Source organism: Bison bison, unplaced genomic scaffold (assembly GCF_000754665.1).
Source record: "Bison bison bison isolate TAMUID 2011002044 unplaced genomic scaffold, Bison_UMD1.0 scf7180017864470, whole genome shotgun sequence".
NCBI lineage: Eukaryota > Metazoa > Chordata > Mammalia > Artiodactyla > Bovidae > Bison > Bison bison.
Window position 1 is genome coordinate 1,073,000 of NW_011495031.1, and position 15,556 is coordinate 1,088,555.

A 15,556-nucleotide genomic window follows, 5' to 3' on the forward strand; every position below is an offset into this window, starting at 1 on the left:
TCGCATGAGGTGGCCAAAGTGCTGGAGTTTCAGCTTTAGCATCATTCCTTCCAAAGAAATCCCAGGGCTGATCTCCTTCAGAATGGACTGGTTGGATCTCCTTGCAGTCCAAGGGATTCTCAAGAGTCTTCTCCAACACTTCAGTTCAAAAGCATCAATTCTTTGGCGCTCAGCCTTCTTCACAGTCCCACTCTCACATCCATACATGACCACAGGAAAAACCATAGCCTGGACTAGACGAACCTTTGTTGGCAAAGTAATGTCTCTGCTTTTGAATATGCTATCTAGGTTGGTCATAACTTTCCTTCTAAGGAGTAAGCGTTTTTTAATTTCATGGCTGCAGTCACCATCTGTAGTGATTTTGGAGCTCAAAAAAATAAAGTCTGACACTGTGTCCACTGTTTCCCCATCTATTTCCCATAAAGTGATGGGAATTAGGTAATTTAATGACTAAATCCTGTTCTGTCTTTCAAGAGCTCTGTTTCTGTGGGCAAGAATTTAAGTTTTCTAGATCTGTTTTTTAATCCTACCAAATAAGGATAATATTTATGTCATAGGTTGTTATGAGAAGCAGATGTGATATTAGACTTTTATTAGATTTGGAATATATACTTGCTTTAGTCTTATATGAAAGATATATTTTTAAGTTTCATATATTCTCTGAATATTTTAATTATGAGATCCTATCTTCTCTATTACCTAGGTCTTTCAGAGTTGTCTTAAATGTTATCTTAAGATTCTCTTATCTATAATCTTTTCTTTAATTTTGACAAATAGCTAATCACTATTCTGAAAAGTTGAGTGTTTTGTTTTATTATCACAAGCATCTGATTTGTGAAGTTTATTTTTTAAACTCATTGAAATATTCACTGCCCTGTCTTTGACTCAGAAATGATTCCAGGTGATAATATTTATAAATTCAGTTTTTTCAAAAATCTTGAGGTTTAGAAATTTGAACAACAGCCAAGTGTAAGGGATGTAGGAGTGTCCTGTATAATGCTTTGGTATTATTCAATTTTTCAGTGCTCTGTGTCTTGTGGAAGAGGAAATCAAGCCCGCTATGTAAGTTGTCGTGATGCTCATGATGGAATAGCAGATGAATCATTTTGTGCCCACTTACCCCGACCAGCTGAAATAGCTGTCTGTTTTAGCCCTTGTGGAGAGTGGCAAACAGGGAATTGGTCACCTGTAAGTACTTTTTTGCAAAAAAAGTGAAATGAGAAATTTAAATATAATATTTGAACTTTGAGGTAATGCAGTGTATTGGCTAAATTTGTGATCAGTGTTCAGCTTCCTGTGGCCGTGGAAAAATGACTCGCCAAGTTTTATGCATCAATTATCATCAGCCAGTTAATGAGAATTACTGTGACCCTGAAGTCCGCCCTGTGATAGAACAAGAATGTAATCTGGCAGCCTGCCCTCCCACGTACAGCCACTTTCCGAGTTCCTCTGAGCAGCCAAGCCATTTTCCAGGCAGGAATTTTCCATTAACTCACAAACCAGAAGATAATCAAAATCAGGGGATCCATCCATCAATCAGAGAAAACCAGTGGAGAACAGGACCATGGGGATCAGTAAGCCCTCTTTATTAGTTATACTAATTCTGTAATTTTGTTATGTTATATGGCCTTTTAACAGAAATGTACATAATGACATCAGATGCTTTTACTGCTAATTATTTCTGAAGATCAGTAGTTTAAATCTTAAAAAGATTAAGCAATTTTTGATGCAGATTGCAAATCTCTTGAGTTCTAATTGAATTATACCCTAATGTGGTATTATGATTATAGAGGAATCCATTTGAAGAAAATCTTAAGAGTCCATTATAGTAAAAATGAAATCTTTTAAGTGTTAAGATTACCAATGTCTATGAAGAAAAAAATCAAACCCAGAAACTACTATGATAACAGTGCAGTAAGCTGGTATAAAACCATGATTACTTTTACAAAAGGTACAATTGTGGTTTGTATTTTGTATGAGATTAATGATAGCAAGTAAAGAAAAACACCGTGAAAGCTGAGAAACTTAACATCATCTTTTGTTTTTTTTTTTTCCTTCTTAGTGAGACCTGAAAACTTGAATTCCTTTTTACTTAATGCCTAGGACAAGGGTGAATTTTTTATGGCAAACTTTAAAGATTTACCTTCCTATCAATAAATTTTAATGAAACCCCTAGTAATACCCAGGTTTTTTGGACAGATATTCTTTCTTCAAATTATGATTCCAAAGGGAGGGTAATTTGGCGAGCTTGAAGTTGAGTCAAAGAACTGTTTTTCTTTTATTTTAGTGTTTTATAATGTACTTTGGTGACATGGAGTCTCAGTTTGTGTGTTCCTGTGTTCCATCCTTTCCAGTGCTCTAGTAGTTGTGCTGGAGGTGTTCAACGTCGAGTTGTGGTCTGCCAGGATGAAAATGGACAAAGTGCCAGTTACTGTGATTCAGCGTCCAAACCCCCAGAGTCAAAGCATTGTGATTCGGGACCTTGTCCACAGTGGAACTATGGAAGCTGGGGAGAAGTAAGTCCTACTATCTCCTAAACTTGTGGAAATTATGACAGCCCCTAAGACCAAAAGTTAAGCACTTCATACTCTTCCTGTTGAATAATCTTACTTCACTACACTAGACAGATTTTTTAAAAATTGAGTCACTAAAACTATAATCTTTTAATAGACATTGTATCATGGTATAAATCACTCATTTATGATAGGAAATATATGCTCCAGATTTTTGACAAAATGCTATGTGCTAGCCAGTAGGTGACTTCCTAATACCTCTCTACGGAGAAGACAATGGCAACCCACTCCAGTACTCTTGCCTGGAAAATCCCATGGACGGAGAAGCCTAGTGGGCTGCAGTCCATGGGATCGCTAAGAGTCTGACACGACTGAGCGACTTCACTTTGACTTTTCACTTTTCATGCATTGGAGAAGGAAATGGTAACCCACTCCAGTGTTCCTGCCTGGAGAATCCCAGGGACGGGGTAGCCTGGTGGGCTGCTGTCTATGGGGTCACACAGAGTCAGACACGACTGAAGCGACTTAGCAGCAGCAGCAGCAATACCTCTCTAAAACTAGTACATTATTGTCTTAATTTCTTAGAAAATTAATTGATATAAAGACAGAAACATAGAGTGATATGTAGGCCATGTTAATATCCTATTATGGAACCATTCATTTGATGAATCTAAAATGAATAGCTATCAATTATTGAGCACTTTCTTCATGTCCTGACCTTCTTTTAGGCACTGGGATATGAGGATAATTTTTTAAATGGTTGTAATGAATATTAATTCCACCTGTATTATGCATGAGAAAGAAGAAAGACTTACATTGGCTTTGGATAAATAAAACAAGCCACCTAATTTAGTCAAATATTTGTGATTAATGATTTTTTTAAATTAATTTATTTTTGATTGCACTGGGTCTCTGTTGCTGCGCTCAGGCTTTCCTTAGTTGCAGCAAACTGGGATTCCTCTTTATTGCAGTGCTCGGACTTCTCATTGCAGTGGCTTCTCTTGTTGCAGAGCACAGGCTCTAGGCGCATGGGCTTCAGTAGTTGGCAATGCGCGAGCTCAGTAGTTGTGCCGCACAGGCTTAGTTGCTCTGCGGTATGTGGAGTCTTCCTGGACCAGGGATCAAACCCCTGTCTCCTGTATCGGCAGGAGGTTCCTATCCACTGCACCACCAGGGAAGTCCCCTGTTTAATGATTTTCAGTACCTGTTTTCTCTCCATAGGGAATTTGGAAATCATTGTTTAAAGATACACTTCTGATCAGGTGCTAATAAATATAAAGTATGTCTTTAAAATATATTTTTACAGTTTTCCAAAATGAAAGTAACTTTTTCAGTTGTGAGTTAATTCTTGTGAAAATTCAAATAATTTGAAAAATTGTGAAAAGGTATGAACTTTTAATATTTGGTACATTTCCTGCCAGACTTTAGTTTGGTGTGGGTTTCAGAAATAGGTTCATTAATTATACATGTTGCTTTGCCACCTGCTGTTCTCATGTAATAGATATATTCAACATCTTTCTATCTTTATAAATTTAGATTTCCCTTCATGGATACATGGCTATGTATCTTTTGATAGGATACCATATACAGGTAATAGGTAGTTATTACCTATTACAGTACTAATTTTCAAACTTTTGTCTTTTAAAATAAAAGGATGGAACTGAAACTTTGATTTTTGAAGACATTAAGAGTTATGAAGAAAGGATAAACTTTAAGCTTTAGCAGTTCTGATTATGTACTCATCACTGAATCAACCAACATAATATTCTCTTTGAAGCCACATAGTTTTTCTCTTCCTTCTTATTTTTAGTGTACACAAACATGTGGAGGAGGAATAAAATCGAGATTTGTAATATGTCAGTTTCCCAATGGCCAACTGTCACAAGAGCAAAACTGTGAAATGTTGAACAAGCCACCTAGTGTGGTGCAGTGTCATATACGTGCTTGCCCTGATGATGTATCATGGCATCGGGGACCATGGAAATCGGTACGATAGCACTCTCATTTTTATCCTTCTGTTTTGTTTTATTCTGTCCCTTTTACTTTAATTTTCTCTCTTTATAAATGGTGATGCACACATTTTATCTTCCAATATTTTTTTAAAGCAGACCATTGGCCATCTTGGCTTGTGTCATTAAATTTGATAGTTTGAAAGAGAATTCATTCAAGTACTGTAATATATACATATATATATATAATAGTTTTACATGTATTTATTTTTTATAAGTGAATTTTGAACCATAGCACTAATCTAATGGAAGTGTTTTTCTCCAGTACCGTTTTGGCTTGCCACAAATTAATTGAAAATGTTGTACTATTTACATTTGTACGTAATGTTAACATTGTGCTTGTAACAATGGCAAGTTAAGGCTGTGTCTTGTTTGAGTGTATAACTGTTTGTGGCTTTTGTCTGTCAATGTCCAGTAACTGATCTAAAAGCAAATAACATTTTTATCATTGTTAAACTTTAATATTTTGTTTGGAAATGTGAAAATATTGTATTAAAAAAGAGAAATTTACTTACACAAAGTAAGTTAATTGTTTACAATTTGTTACATACATAATGAAAAAGTATGATTTATATAATAATTTATATGAATGTTCATATCTTCCACTGTGTGGAGTTACTGTATTTTGGGCTGTTTTAATTTTTTATTTTTTGAAGCCATAGATAAAAATTCATAAATAGTCATGAATGATTAATTTCTTCTAGTATTTTTCAACTACCCAGGCTTTGAAGAAAAATTAATATATAGATACATTGTAACTAGCATTTTGGTCAATTTTGATATTTTAAATCACAAACAACCAAGTATACTTCTTTCCAGTGATAAAATGATTGGAGCCTGTAATCTATTTATAATTAAGATTATAAAGTTAAACAGTTCTTTATTTGGAAAATAATTAACTCTGATTTTATACCCAAACCTGATGCATGCACGTGTTTTGCTTCACCCAGGTCAAAGTTTTACAGTGAAATGTAAACCTGTTTCAATTCATGCTATTTGAAGAATAGGTCAAGTTCTAGTTCACACTAAATTCATCTTTTTAGTCACTATGACTGATACAGAACAGCAGAGTATTTTAACTTTAAGGGAAGACCTTAAATTGCTGCATTAGAATTAGAGCCATAACTTTCTGGGAACTAACAAAAGCATTTTGCTATAAAGCATATGTCGGAGAAGGTTCACTGACCATGTGCTATATCCTAGGGACTACACTGTCATGATAATATAAAGACATATTTGTTATCCTGTGGAGTTTACAATCTAATTGGAGAGATTTGAAGTCCTGTAACAAGTCACTATAGATTTTTTTTTGTTAGTCATTTTTGGTTGGAAATTCACTTTCTCTGTACTATATCTGTTACATTTTCTTTTGTTTTATTGGTTTAATTATAAGCCTCATCATTAATAAGACTTAATCCATAGATTGCCTTCTTGGAATTTGCCTCAATTGGGACAGCAGACATAAAGGTTTTATTTTCTCTATTCATTCATGAATTGATTCATTCACAAAGCATTCAACATTTACTCATGGCTTCTGCTTTGTGCTCTATATTGAAGTTCCTAAAATAAGTGGTTTGAATCAGATCTTCTATATCAGGGATCAGCAAATTATCAAACCTGGCCCATTGTCTATTTTTATAAATAACTTTTATTGGAACACAGGCATGCACATTTTTTATGTATTATCTATGGCTGCTTTTGAGACTTTCTTAGACTCAGTAGAGACTTTCTTTTACAATAGAGACTGACCCTCAAAGCCTGAGATATTTACTATTTTGTCTTTCTGGGGAAAGTTTGTTGATACCTGTTCTATTTAATAAACATCATAAAACTTTAAAAATTTGACGTACCTAAATTTATAGCATATTGGAATTGCAAATATTCATTTGGAGTCAGTTTTAGATTTTTTGATCCTTTGTTTAATAGTTTCAAATATTTTAAGGTTTATCAATCTTTTCTACATGTTCACTATAGTATTTACATAATTTTGCCCCAGCTTTATTGAGAGATGTAGTCATATTGTGTAAGTTTAAAGTGTACAACCTCACAAAATTTTGATTGTGTTTGATTGCATCAAATGCTATATTCCAATAATTTGTATCATGATATTTTTTGGTATGTCATAAGTGAAAAACCCAAATGTTCACTAAAGACCCTTTGCAGAGATAACTTTGTCAACCTCACAAAAACAAGTGACCAAGAAAACAATAATTTCAAATTACAAAATAGTAAAACAGAAGTATATAATTCTTCATTGTTTATTACATGTCTATCCCACAAAGGAGTTCATTGATTAATTCAGGCTTTGCACTAGTAAAGAACTGTAAATTCTTTTTACAAATTGAAGATAATTTAAAAATTACAATAATTTTATTTATTAACTTTTAATAAAGTAAATATATATCAGTAAAGTTTCAGGATTTCTTATTATATGAAGAATTTTAATCCTTAAATTAGCCTTTTATATTAAAAGGGTTTAAGGGATCTGAAGTTTTATTGTTAAAACCAGTTATAACCTTTTAATTTACCTCTTTCAGTGTTGCTACGTATTAGCCAGATTTCAGAATACCTCTTATTAACATATCAGGTTAATATTCTTTCATGCATAACTTTAATTTCAGAAGATCCTATTTACTAGGTTAGAAAAGTAAGAAAATGTGTATATATGTATATAAGTAAACATATATAAATGACATGAAATCTTAAACACTTTTCATTTTAAAGTAAAATTAAAGTACCAAGTGCTAAATAATTAAAATGTAGCTAGGAATGAAGTTGTAAATATACATGTAAATTTTCTCTGTGTTGGAAACTTTGTGTTGTAATAATCTATAAGCATGATTAAAGAAAGAAAGTAATCTTAACATATATCTGTTAATGACTACATTTTTGTGACTAGTCAATGTGAAATGATTGTATTTTAACCCTTGCTTATTAATGATGTGTTGCTGGCCTTGTGCTTTTCTTAATTCACATGTATGTTGTATTTTTATTCCTTGAACCAATATCTAAAATGTTTTAAGTCATTGAACCGATTCTGTATTGTAAAGAATGCCTTTTTTCTTTTGAGGGTTTTTTTAAATAACAAATTGTTAACTTTTCTTATTAAACATTTAATTGTTGAATAGTATATGTTTTCATAATTTTACTGAGTATGTATATAAGCTACTATTATTTTTATGTAATCCTATTAGAAATTAACATTGGTTTTTTAAAAATAAGATTTATTGTTTAGCTATCACTTTTTAAATACTAGGAATTTTAATATTTATATACTATAAATAATGAATAAAAATTTATGGTGTGAACAAACTTACTTAGTAAATTAATAGATGTACTCATGCCCAGGATAGTCTTTAAAAGGTGAGTAAAATTTTTATTTTTCTTTGATAAAGTGAGGGGCACTACATGTAACATAGACTATTTTAGCAAATACTCTTTAAATAAATTTATATTAATTTCTCTATATTTCCCCATAGGCCTCATTTAAGTAATTCATTTTCCTAGACTGTTTTCATTCTGTACATAAAATCAGTTCATATTTGGTAAGAAAATAATGTGCATTCCATTGTTTTCTGGAGTTGATGATCCAACAGAAGTAAAGAGAATAATTTTTTCATTTAAGATTGTTTTTTCTTCTAAAATTGAGAAAATATTTTTTAAAAAGATGAAAGCTTGGTACTTGAACCCTCTTGATCCTAGTGCTTTTCTCAAAGCATTTCTTTATAAAATAGTACCCTCCTGTAGCACTGTGTTAAAACATATATATGTATACGTGTGTGTGTGTGTGTGTGTGTGTGTGTGTGTGTGTATGACTAAATTTCTATTAAGATACAATGGAATGTGACAAATAAAAACACTTTCAGAAATGGGCATGGGGTAGCTGCACACACCTAGTAAATTTGCAGTTTGTCAATTTAACAGTTTTGTGTAACAAAAGAACATTGAGGGTCTGAGCAGAGGGGTTGGGCTCCCACTCAAGGTGGAATGCACTTGGAAAGGAACTTGCTTCTAAGTCCAGCAGCAGCCAGGGGAACAAGGTAATGTGTGGGGAAATGGTTTCAAGAAGCTGTCAATTCTTTGTAGAATGTTCAGTAAAAGTATAGTAATTGGTTATTTTCTTAAATTTGGAAAAGACACACATAAGTATAGCAAAGGGCTGGAAATCTACTTCATTACCAATTTATCATGGAAATCCACTGAAATAATATTTCTATTTGTTATATTGCCATACAGTTCTATGGTACATTCAGTAACTCCCCCAAATTCTAAGCATCCTCTACATGTTATAGGCATTGTGTTAGTCACTAGAAGTAAACTGGGCACAATCTCTGTGTATAAGGAATTTGCAGTTTAGTGGTGAATGTATGGCACCCCACTCCAGTACTCTTGCCTGGAAACTCCCATGGACGGAAGAGCCTAGTGGGCTGCAGTCCATGGGGTCGCTAAGAGTTGGGCACAACTGAGCGACTTCACTTTCACTTTTCACTTTCATGCATTGGAGAAGGCAATGGCAACCCACTCCAGTGTTCTTGCCTGGAGAATCCCAGGGATGGGGGAGCCTGGTGGGCTGCCGTCTATGGGGTCACACAGAGTCGGACATGACTGAGGCGACTTAGTAGTAGTAGTAGTAGTACTAAATAAACAGATGATCAGAAGCAGAATGGGATTCCTATCTCTTTTCAGTAACAACCTTGTGATTTATAATAGTGAAGACTCATAATATTAGGGGCTTAATAGATTATAATTATTCAAGAATTTGTAATGAGGATTGTACTTGACAGTTCAGTTCAGTCGCTCAGTCGTGTCCGACTCTTTGTGACCCCATGAATCGCAGCACACCAGGCCTCCCTGTCCATCACCAACTCCCAGAGTTCACTCAGACTCACATCCATCGAGTCAGTGATGCCATCCAGCCATCTCATCCTCTTTCGTCCCCTTCTCCTCCTGCCCCCAATCCCTCCCAGCATCAGAGTCTTTTCCAATGAGTCAACTCATCGCTTGAGGTGGCCAAAGTGCTGGAGTTTCAGCTTTAGCATCATTCCTTCCAAAGAAATCCCAGGGCTGATCTCCTTCAGAATGGACTGGTTGGATCTCCTTGCAGTCCAAGGGACTCTCAAGAGTCTTCTCCAACACCACAGTTCAAAAGCATCAATTCTTTGGCGCTTAGCTTTCTTCACAGTCCAACTCTCATATCCATACATGACCACTGGAAAAACCATAGCCTTGACTAGACGGACCTTTGTTGGCAAAGTAATGTCTCTGCTTTTGAATATGCTATCTAGGTTGGTCATAACTTTTCTTTCAAGGAGTAAGCATCTTTTAATTTCTTGGCTGCAGTCACCATCTGCAGTGCCATAATTATTATTCCAACAATTCCTTCTAGAAAGCCTAAACTAGTATGATATATTCCATTACAACCTGGCAAGAGATGAGTGGTGTTGAGGTCTCTATGCTAGAAGAATACTTTAGTTTTTGTGTAATTGCAACATCTTTTTCTTTTTTTGTGTATGCATAGATTTCATGAGTCACCAAAAGGGAAGATGTGGACTGATTTATAGTTTGCCCTAGCTGTGATGCTTTGAAAACAGTTTTAGAGGCACAGATGGGCCTTGCAGGTTTGACATGTGCAATCTAGGCAAAACTGAAGGAGATGATCTAATGATGAGAATGTAGAAAAGACATTTGTATGTGTGTTTGGTTGAGTGACGTTAGAATGTAATTTGAAATAACTAAAAAGTTAACTTTATCATTATATTTATAGTTAACTAAAAGTTTATATAGTTTATAGTTAACTATAGTTTGTAGTTAACTAAAGTTAACTATTGGAGAAGGCAGTGGCCCCCCACTCCAGTACTCTTGCCTGGAAAATCCCATGGATGGCAGAGCCTGGTAGGGTGCAGTCCATGGGGTCGCTAAGAGTTGGACATGACTGAGCGACTTTACTTTCACTTTTCCTTTCATGCATTGGAGAAGGAAATGGCAACCCACTCCAGTGTTCTTGCCTGGAGAGTCCCAGGGATGGGGGAGCCTGGTTGGCTTCCGTCTATGGGGTCGCACAGAGTCGGACATGACTGAAGCGACTTAGCAGCAGCAGCAACAAAGTTAACTATATCATTAAATGGTGATATATGTATTTTTCTTAATATTAAAAAATAGACAATCATGTTTCTGTTGTAATTCTATTTTTCCAGACATAGTGCTTCAGAATATTTAGGATTCATGTTGATGTATGGCAAAACCAATACAATATCATAAAGTAAAATAAATAAATAAAACACTTGTTACAAAAATATATATTAAAAAAAAAGAATCTCTGGAAATGGATTTTTAGATGTTTTAGAAGAACGTAGTCTCAGTATTCTACAATATCTATGTGCTATATAAAACTATATATACAAAATATATGGGCATTATAAATATTAGCATGTTTATTAGATACTCTGATTTTTTGTTATAATTTTGTATCAACATTTGGTAGCTTGAGAATAAGATTTAGTGCCTATATAATTGACAACAAAGTCAAACAATATTTTTAAAAGTCTATTTGACATTTCTACACAATTTCTAAGTTTTTAATTATATGTATACTTCTCAGTAAAATAGTTTGATCATATACCCTGATATATTATTATATAATCTATACATTACAAGCATAAACTAACATATAAATGTAATTTATAGAATAGATACAAATAAGAATTTAAGAGGATATGATGAATATTTAATATATTTTTAATATTGTGGATAACAACATTTTTCTCTATTTTTTCAATAGTGAGCTATTGTTATAGTCATCTCATTTTTAAAAGTGGTAGAATGTTTCATTATTTTCATTAGTTTGAAATCTTTGTTCAGCACAGGTAGAGTGGTTCAAAAATCTGAGTTATTCTAATATGTGATTTCAATAGCTTCCATAGCTGAAAAAATTACTTTGCAAAAGTGCATATCTCCATGTAGCATTACCACTGAATGTTCCTGTTATAAAGTAGTAATTCAATTTAAATCCAATATTCTAGTTATTGAAAAAAATTTATTGAAATTTAACAAATTTCCATTTTCCATTCTGTCATTCACTTCTTGAAAAGTATTATACTAAAAGGAGTTATATCTTTGTATTTTAACAAATAGTGTTAAAACTGAGTGACACTTTGAAAGCTTTGGAAACAATTTAAACATATTAGAAGATTTTGCTCCAAAGTTTTAAATACAATGGAGAGTTTTTATAGTTCGTATATTTACGGTGAGTGAGTGAGTGAAGTCGCTCAGTCGTGTCCGACTGTTTGCGACCCCGTGGGCTGTAGCCCTCCAGGTTCCTCTGTCCATGGGATTCTCCAGGCAAGAATACTGCAGTGGGCTGCCATTTCCTTCTCCAGGGGATCTTCCCAACCCAGAGACTGAAGCCGGGTCTCCCGCATTGTGGGCAGATGCTTTATCCTCTGAGCCACCAGGGAATCCCATAACACTAGAAATACATCCAAGCATTTCAAAATGTTCTCTCCTTAGGAGAAGGATTTTAAAGAAGCAGTTATTATTATCATTATTGTTTCTGCTGCACCAGGTCTTAGTTATGGCATGAAAACTCTTAGTTGAGGCATTTGAGCTCTAGTTCCCTGACCAAGGATTGAACCCAGATCCTCTGCGTTAGGAGTTCAGAGTCTTAACCACCAGACCACCAGGGGATTAGGAGTTCAGAGTCTTAACCACCAGACCACCAGGGAAGTCCCCCCAAAGCAGTGTTTTCCCATGCAGTGTTAAATGTCTCCTTTGCCTTAAAGAGAGATTAGGAGTCTATTTTGTTTAAGTGACAGGTATCACATTTTTATCGTTATCATAGAAAAAATTCAGCAAATTTTGAACAAGCCTCTTTTTGTAATAGAGTTAGTAATTACTTCATCTTCATGAGCCCACTTGGTACTTTGAATACAATGTGTAAAACTCTGGAGAAGGGCATGGCAACCCACTCCAGTATTCTTGCCTGGAGAATCCCATGGACAGAGGAGCCTGACAGGCTACAGTCCATGGAGTCACATAGACTACACATGGCTACACATAGTCACATACACTATGGCTACAGTCCATGGAGTTGGACATGACTGAAGTGATTTAGCACACTGGGCCTAAAACAGAGAAAAAAGCAGCAGCGGTGTGTCATGACACTCATCTCATTAGAGTGTTACAAATGTATAAATGTGTATAATTGTTCATCTTTCTAAATGGGTGTGTGTGACATGTGCTGAGTACACTGAAGGTGAGTTGCAAGTGATGCTCTCCCTGCCAGGATACCTGATGTATTATATGCTTGACATATCAGGCTAGCATATAACTCCATAAAAACAAATGTGAACAGAAATATTAAAAATGTTTTGGGTACTCCATTGAATCATCTTGTCTCTGAGATACACTTAAAGGTTCAGTAACATCTCTAAAATCTCTTACGCTACACAGGAAAGACTGGAATTATGTAATTTGTTTTCATAGACACTATCATCTGCTTCCTGGTTGTACTCCCCCACCCCTAAGATTGTACTTAAACTCACTAATGTACCTAAATCCAGTAGGAAATTACTCTATCATGTCCTATTGTGATATGACCTTTGTACTAAAACTGGTATCATATGATATATATATATCATATTATATTCATATATTTGGGATAATTCAATGAAATATTACAAAGTTTTTGGTAGATGACATAACAAATTCTTCTATACCAGTTGTAACTGTGCTCTAAGGTGATCCTCTAAGACCACTCTGAGCTATTTTCAATCTTCTTGAGCTTTTGACATTTTGCAGTTGTGACCCAGGGAAACTCAGAGACTTTGGAGGTAACTATGAAGGGAATGGTAGCTACTGAGCTGCCAAAAAAAATCTCCCATCAATCCATTCAAGGTTATAAAGAGTCCATCCTTAATAGGTACTGGGCTAAAAAAGCTCAAGATGAATAAGAATGATATACTGTATTCAAAGGACTCACAGTTCAGGGAAAAATAAATACACACACAAATAACTGTAACAAGACAGAAATAAATGTATATAAGACTTTCTGAAGAAGGCATGAGCCCTGATAGATAGGATTTAAGTGGGAAAAGAGGTACCAGATTGGAGACTGCTCTGAGCAAAGCCAGAGGCCAAAAAAAGTAGTTTCATTTGACTGGTGTCAGTTGGTTTGTGAGAGACAAGGGACAGGAATAAAGTTAGAAATATGAGTTGGGCCACAACAAGGAGGAACAATGAGTGTTATACTTGAGAGTTTTAAAATTGAAAATTCTTTAAGTTTTTTTATATGCCATTGAATTTTTTGGAGTAGGATCACAGTGGTGTTTTAGGAAGATTTATAATAGGCATTTCTCATCATGAAAACATTCAGAACATGAGAGACTAGAGAAATCCAAGACAGGACTCTTCTAAAAATTTAGGGTGATGATTTAGGGACCAGGAGAAGGCAATGGCACCCCACCCCAGTACTCTTGCCTGACAAATCCCATGGATGGAGGAGCCTGGTGGGCTGCAGTCGATGGGGTCGCTAAGAGTCGGACGCGACTAAGCGACTTCAGTTTCACTTTTGACTTTCATGCATTGGAGAAAGAAATGGCAACTCATTCCAGTGTTCTTGCCTGGAGAATCCCAGGGACTGGGGATGCTGGTGGGCTGCCGTCTCTGGGGTCGCAGAGAATCGGACATGACTGAAGCAACTTAGCAGCAGCAGCAGCAGCAGTTTTTATCACATATTTACAGATGACTCACAGCACTCAAACTGTAGTGGAGTAGATGAAGCCGGTAGAGGAGAGATTCATGGAACTATTGGACTTTGCAAATGGGAGGAAAAGATGTGTAAGAGAAAACCTTGTCAAGATATTATTATATTGACAACTTTACTGTCAAGATAATAAAGCTGAGAAGAGTTATGGTTGATAATTATCAGATCAATTAAGTTTGGGTTTGAAGAGAGTAAACATTTGGGGCAATGAGTATTAGAATTACAAACTGCAGATTGAAGAGCTCATTTGATGATGCATAGCTTGGTTTTGTGTTAGTTTCATGTAAGAGAATGTAATCTTGACTTTACCAAGAGAAATATGATTTTTCATTTACCAAAAAAGCTTTGAAGCAATACTATTATTCTTAAGCTTCCTGAGTCTTTAAATATTAAGTCTCTCCTCTATCTTTAGATTAAGAATTGTGGTAGCAGGCCTAGGTTTGGGTTAAAATTGCTATTGTTTAGCAGAGTAACTTTTAGAAAGTTACTTAACATTTCTAAGATTTTGTTTCTTAGAGTATAAAATAGTGCCTATCTAAAGAGGACAATTTTTAGTATTAAAAGGAACAATAGGAAAAGTGGTTGACATAGAGCTCATTACTTAAAGATTCCATTACTTTGATTTGTATTATCACTGATCTACTAAGAAGTACTGGATATTTATGTAGCAGTTAGAAAGTGTTAGTGATAGTTATGCAGTACTAGATGTGGAGGGTAAAAATACAAATGTATCAAGAGACAGAAGGTAGTACAAATTATAGGTTAAGTACATATTACTGGTTAAGAAAAGACTAAACACAAATTATACATTTAATTATGACTATCATAATTTTGAGACAAATGTTTGTTTTGATGTGTAATTTATCAATAGCAGGAAATATAACTTTAACCTGGTTCCAGTTCAGTTCAGTACAGTTGCTCAGTCGTGTCCAACTCTTTGCGACCCCATGGACTGCAGCATGCCAGGCCTCCCTGTCCATCACAAACTCCCGGAGTTTACTCAAACTCATGCCCATTGACTGGTGATGCCACCCAACCATCTGATCCTCTGTTGTCCCCTTCTCCTCCTGCATTCAGTCTTTCCCAGCATCAGAGTCTTTTCCAATGAGTCAGTTCTTCCATCAGGTGGCCAAAGTATTGGAGTTTCAGCTTCAACATCAGTCCTTCCAATGAATATTCAGGACTGATTTCCTTTAGGATGGACTGGTTGAATCTCCTTGCAGTCCAAGGGACTCTCAGGAGTCTTCTCCAACACCACAGTTCAAAAGCATCAA

General features: G+C 35.1%; 1 protein-coding gene across 3 annotated transcripts in view; it reads left to right on the forward strand.

The window, feature by feature from the left end:
• ADAMTS20 (ADAM metallopeptidase with thrombospondin type 1 motif, 20) overlaps positions 1-15,556 on the forward strand; it is a 221,432-nt gene that overhangs the window by 118,166 nt on the left and 87,710 nt on the right. For all 3 annotated transcript variants that reach the window (XM_010860747.1, XM_010860748.1, XM_010860750.1), the window contains 4 exons: positions 1,024-1,188; positions 1,284-1,574; positions 2,355-2,516; positions 4,324-4,500. In XM_010860747.1, the coding sequence (XP_010859049.1) occupies positions 1,024-1,188; positions 1,284-1,574; positions 2,355-2,516; positions 4,324-4,500 (795 nt within the window). The remainder of the gene's footprint in view (positions 1-1,023; positions 1,189-1,283; positions 1,575-2,354; positions 2,517-4,323; positions 4,501-15,556) is intronic.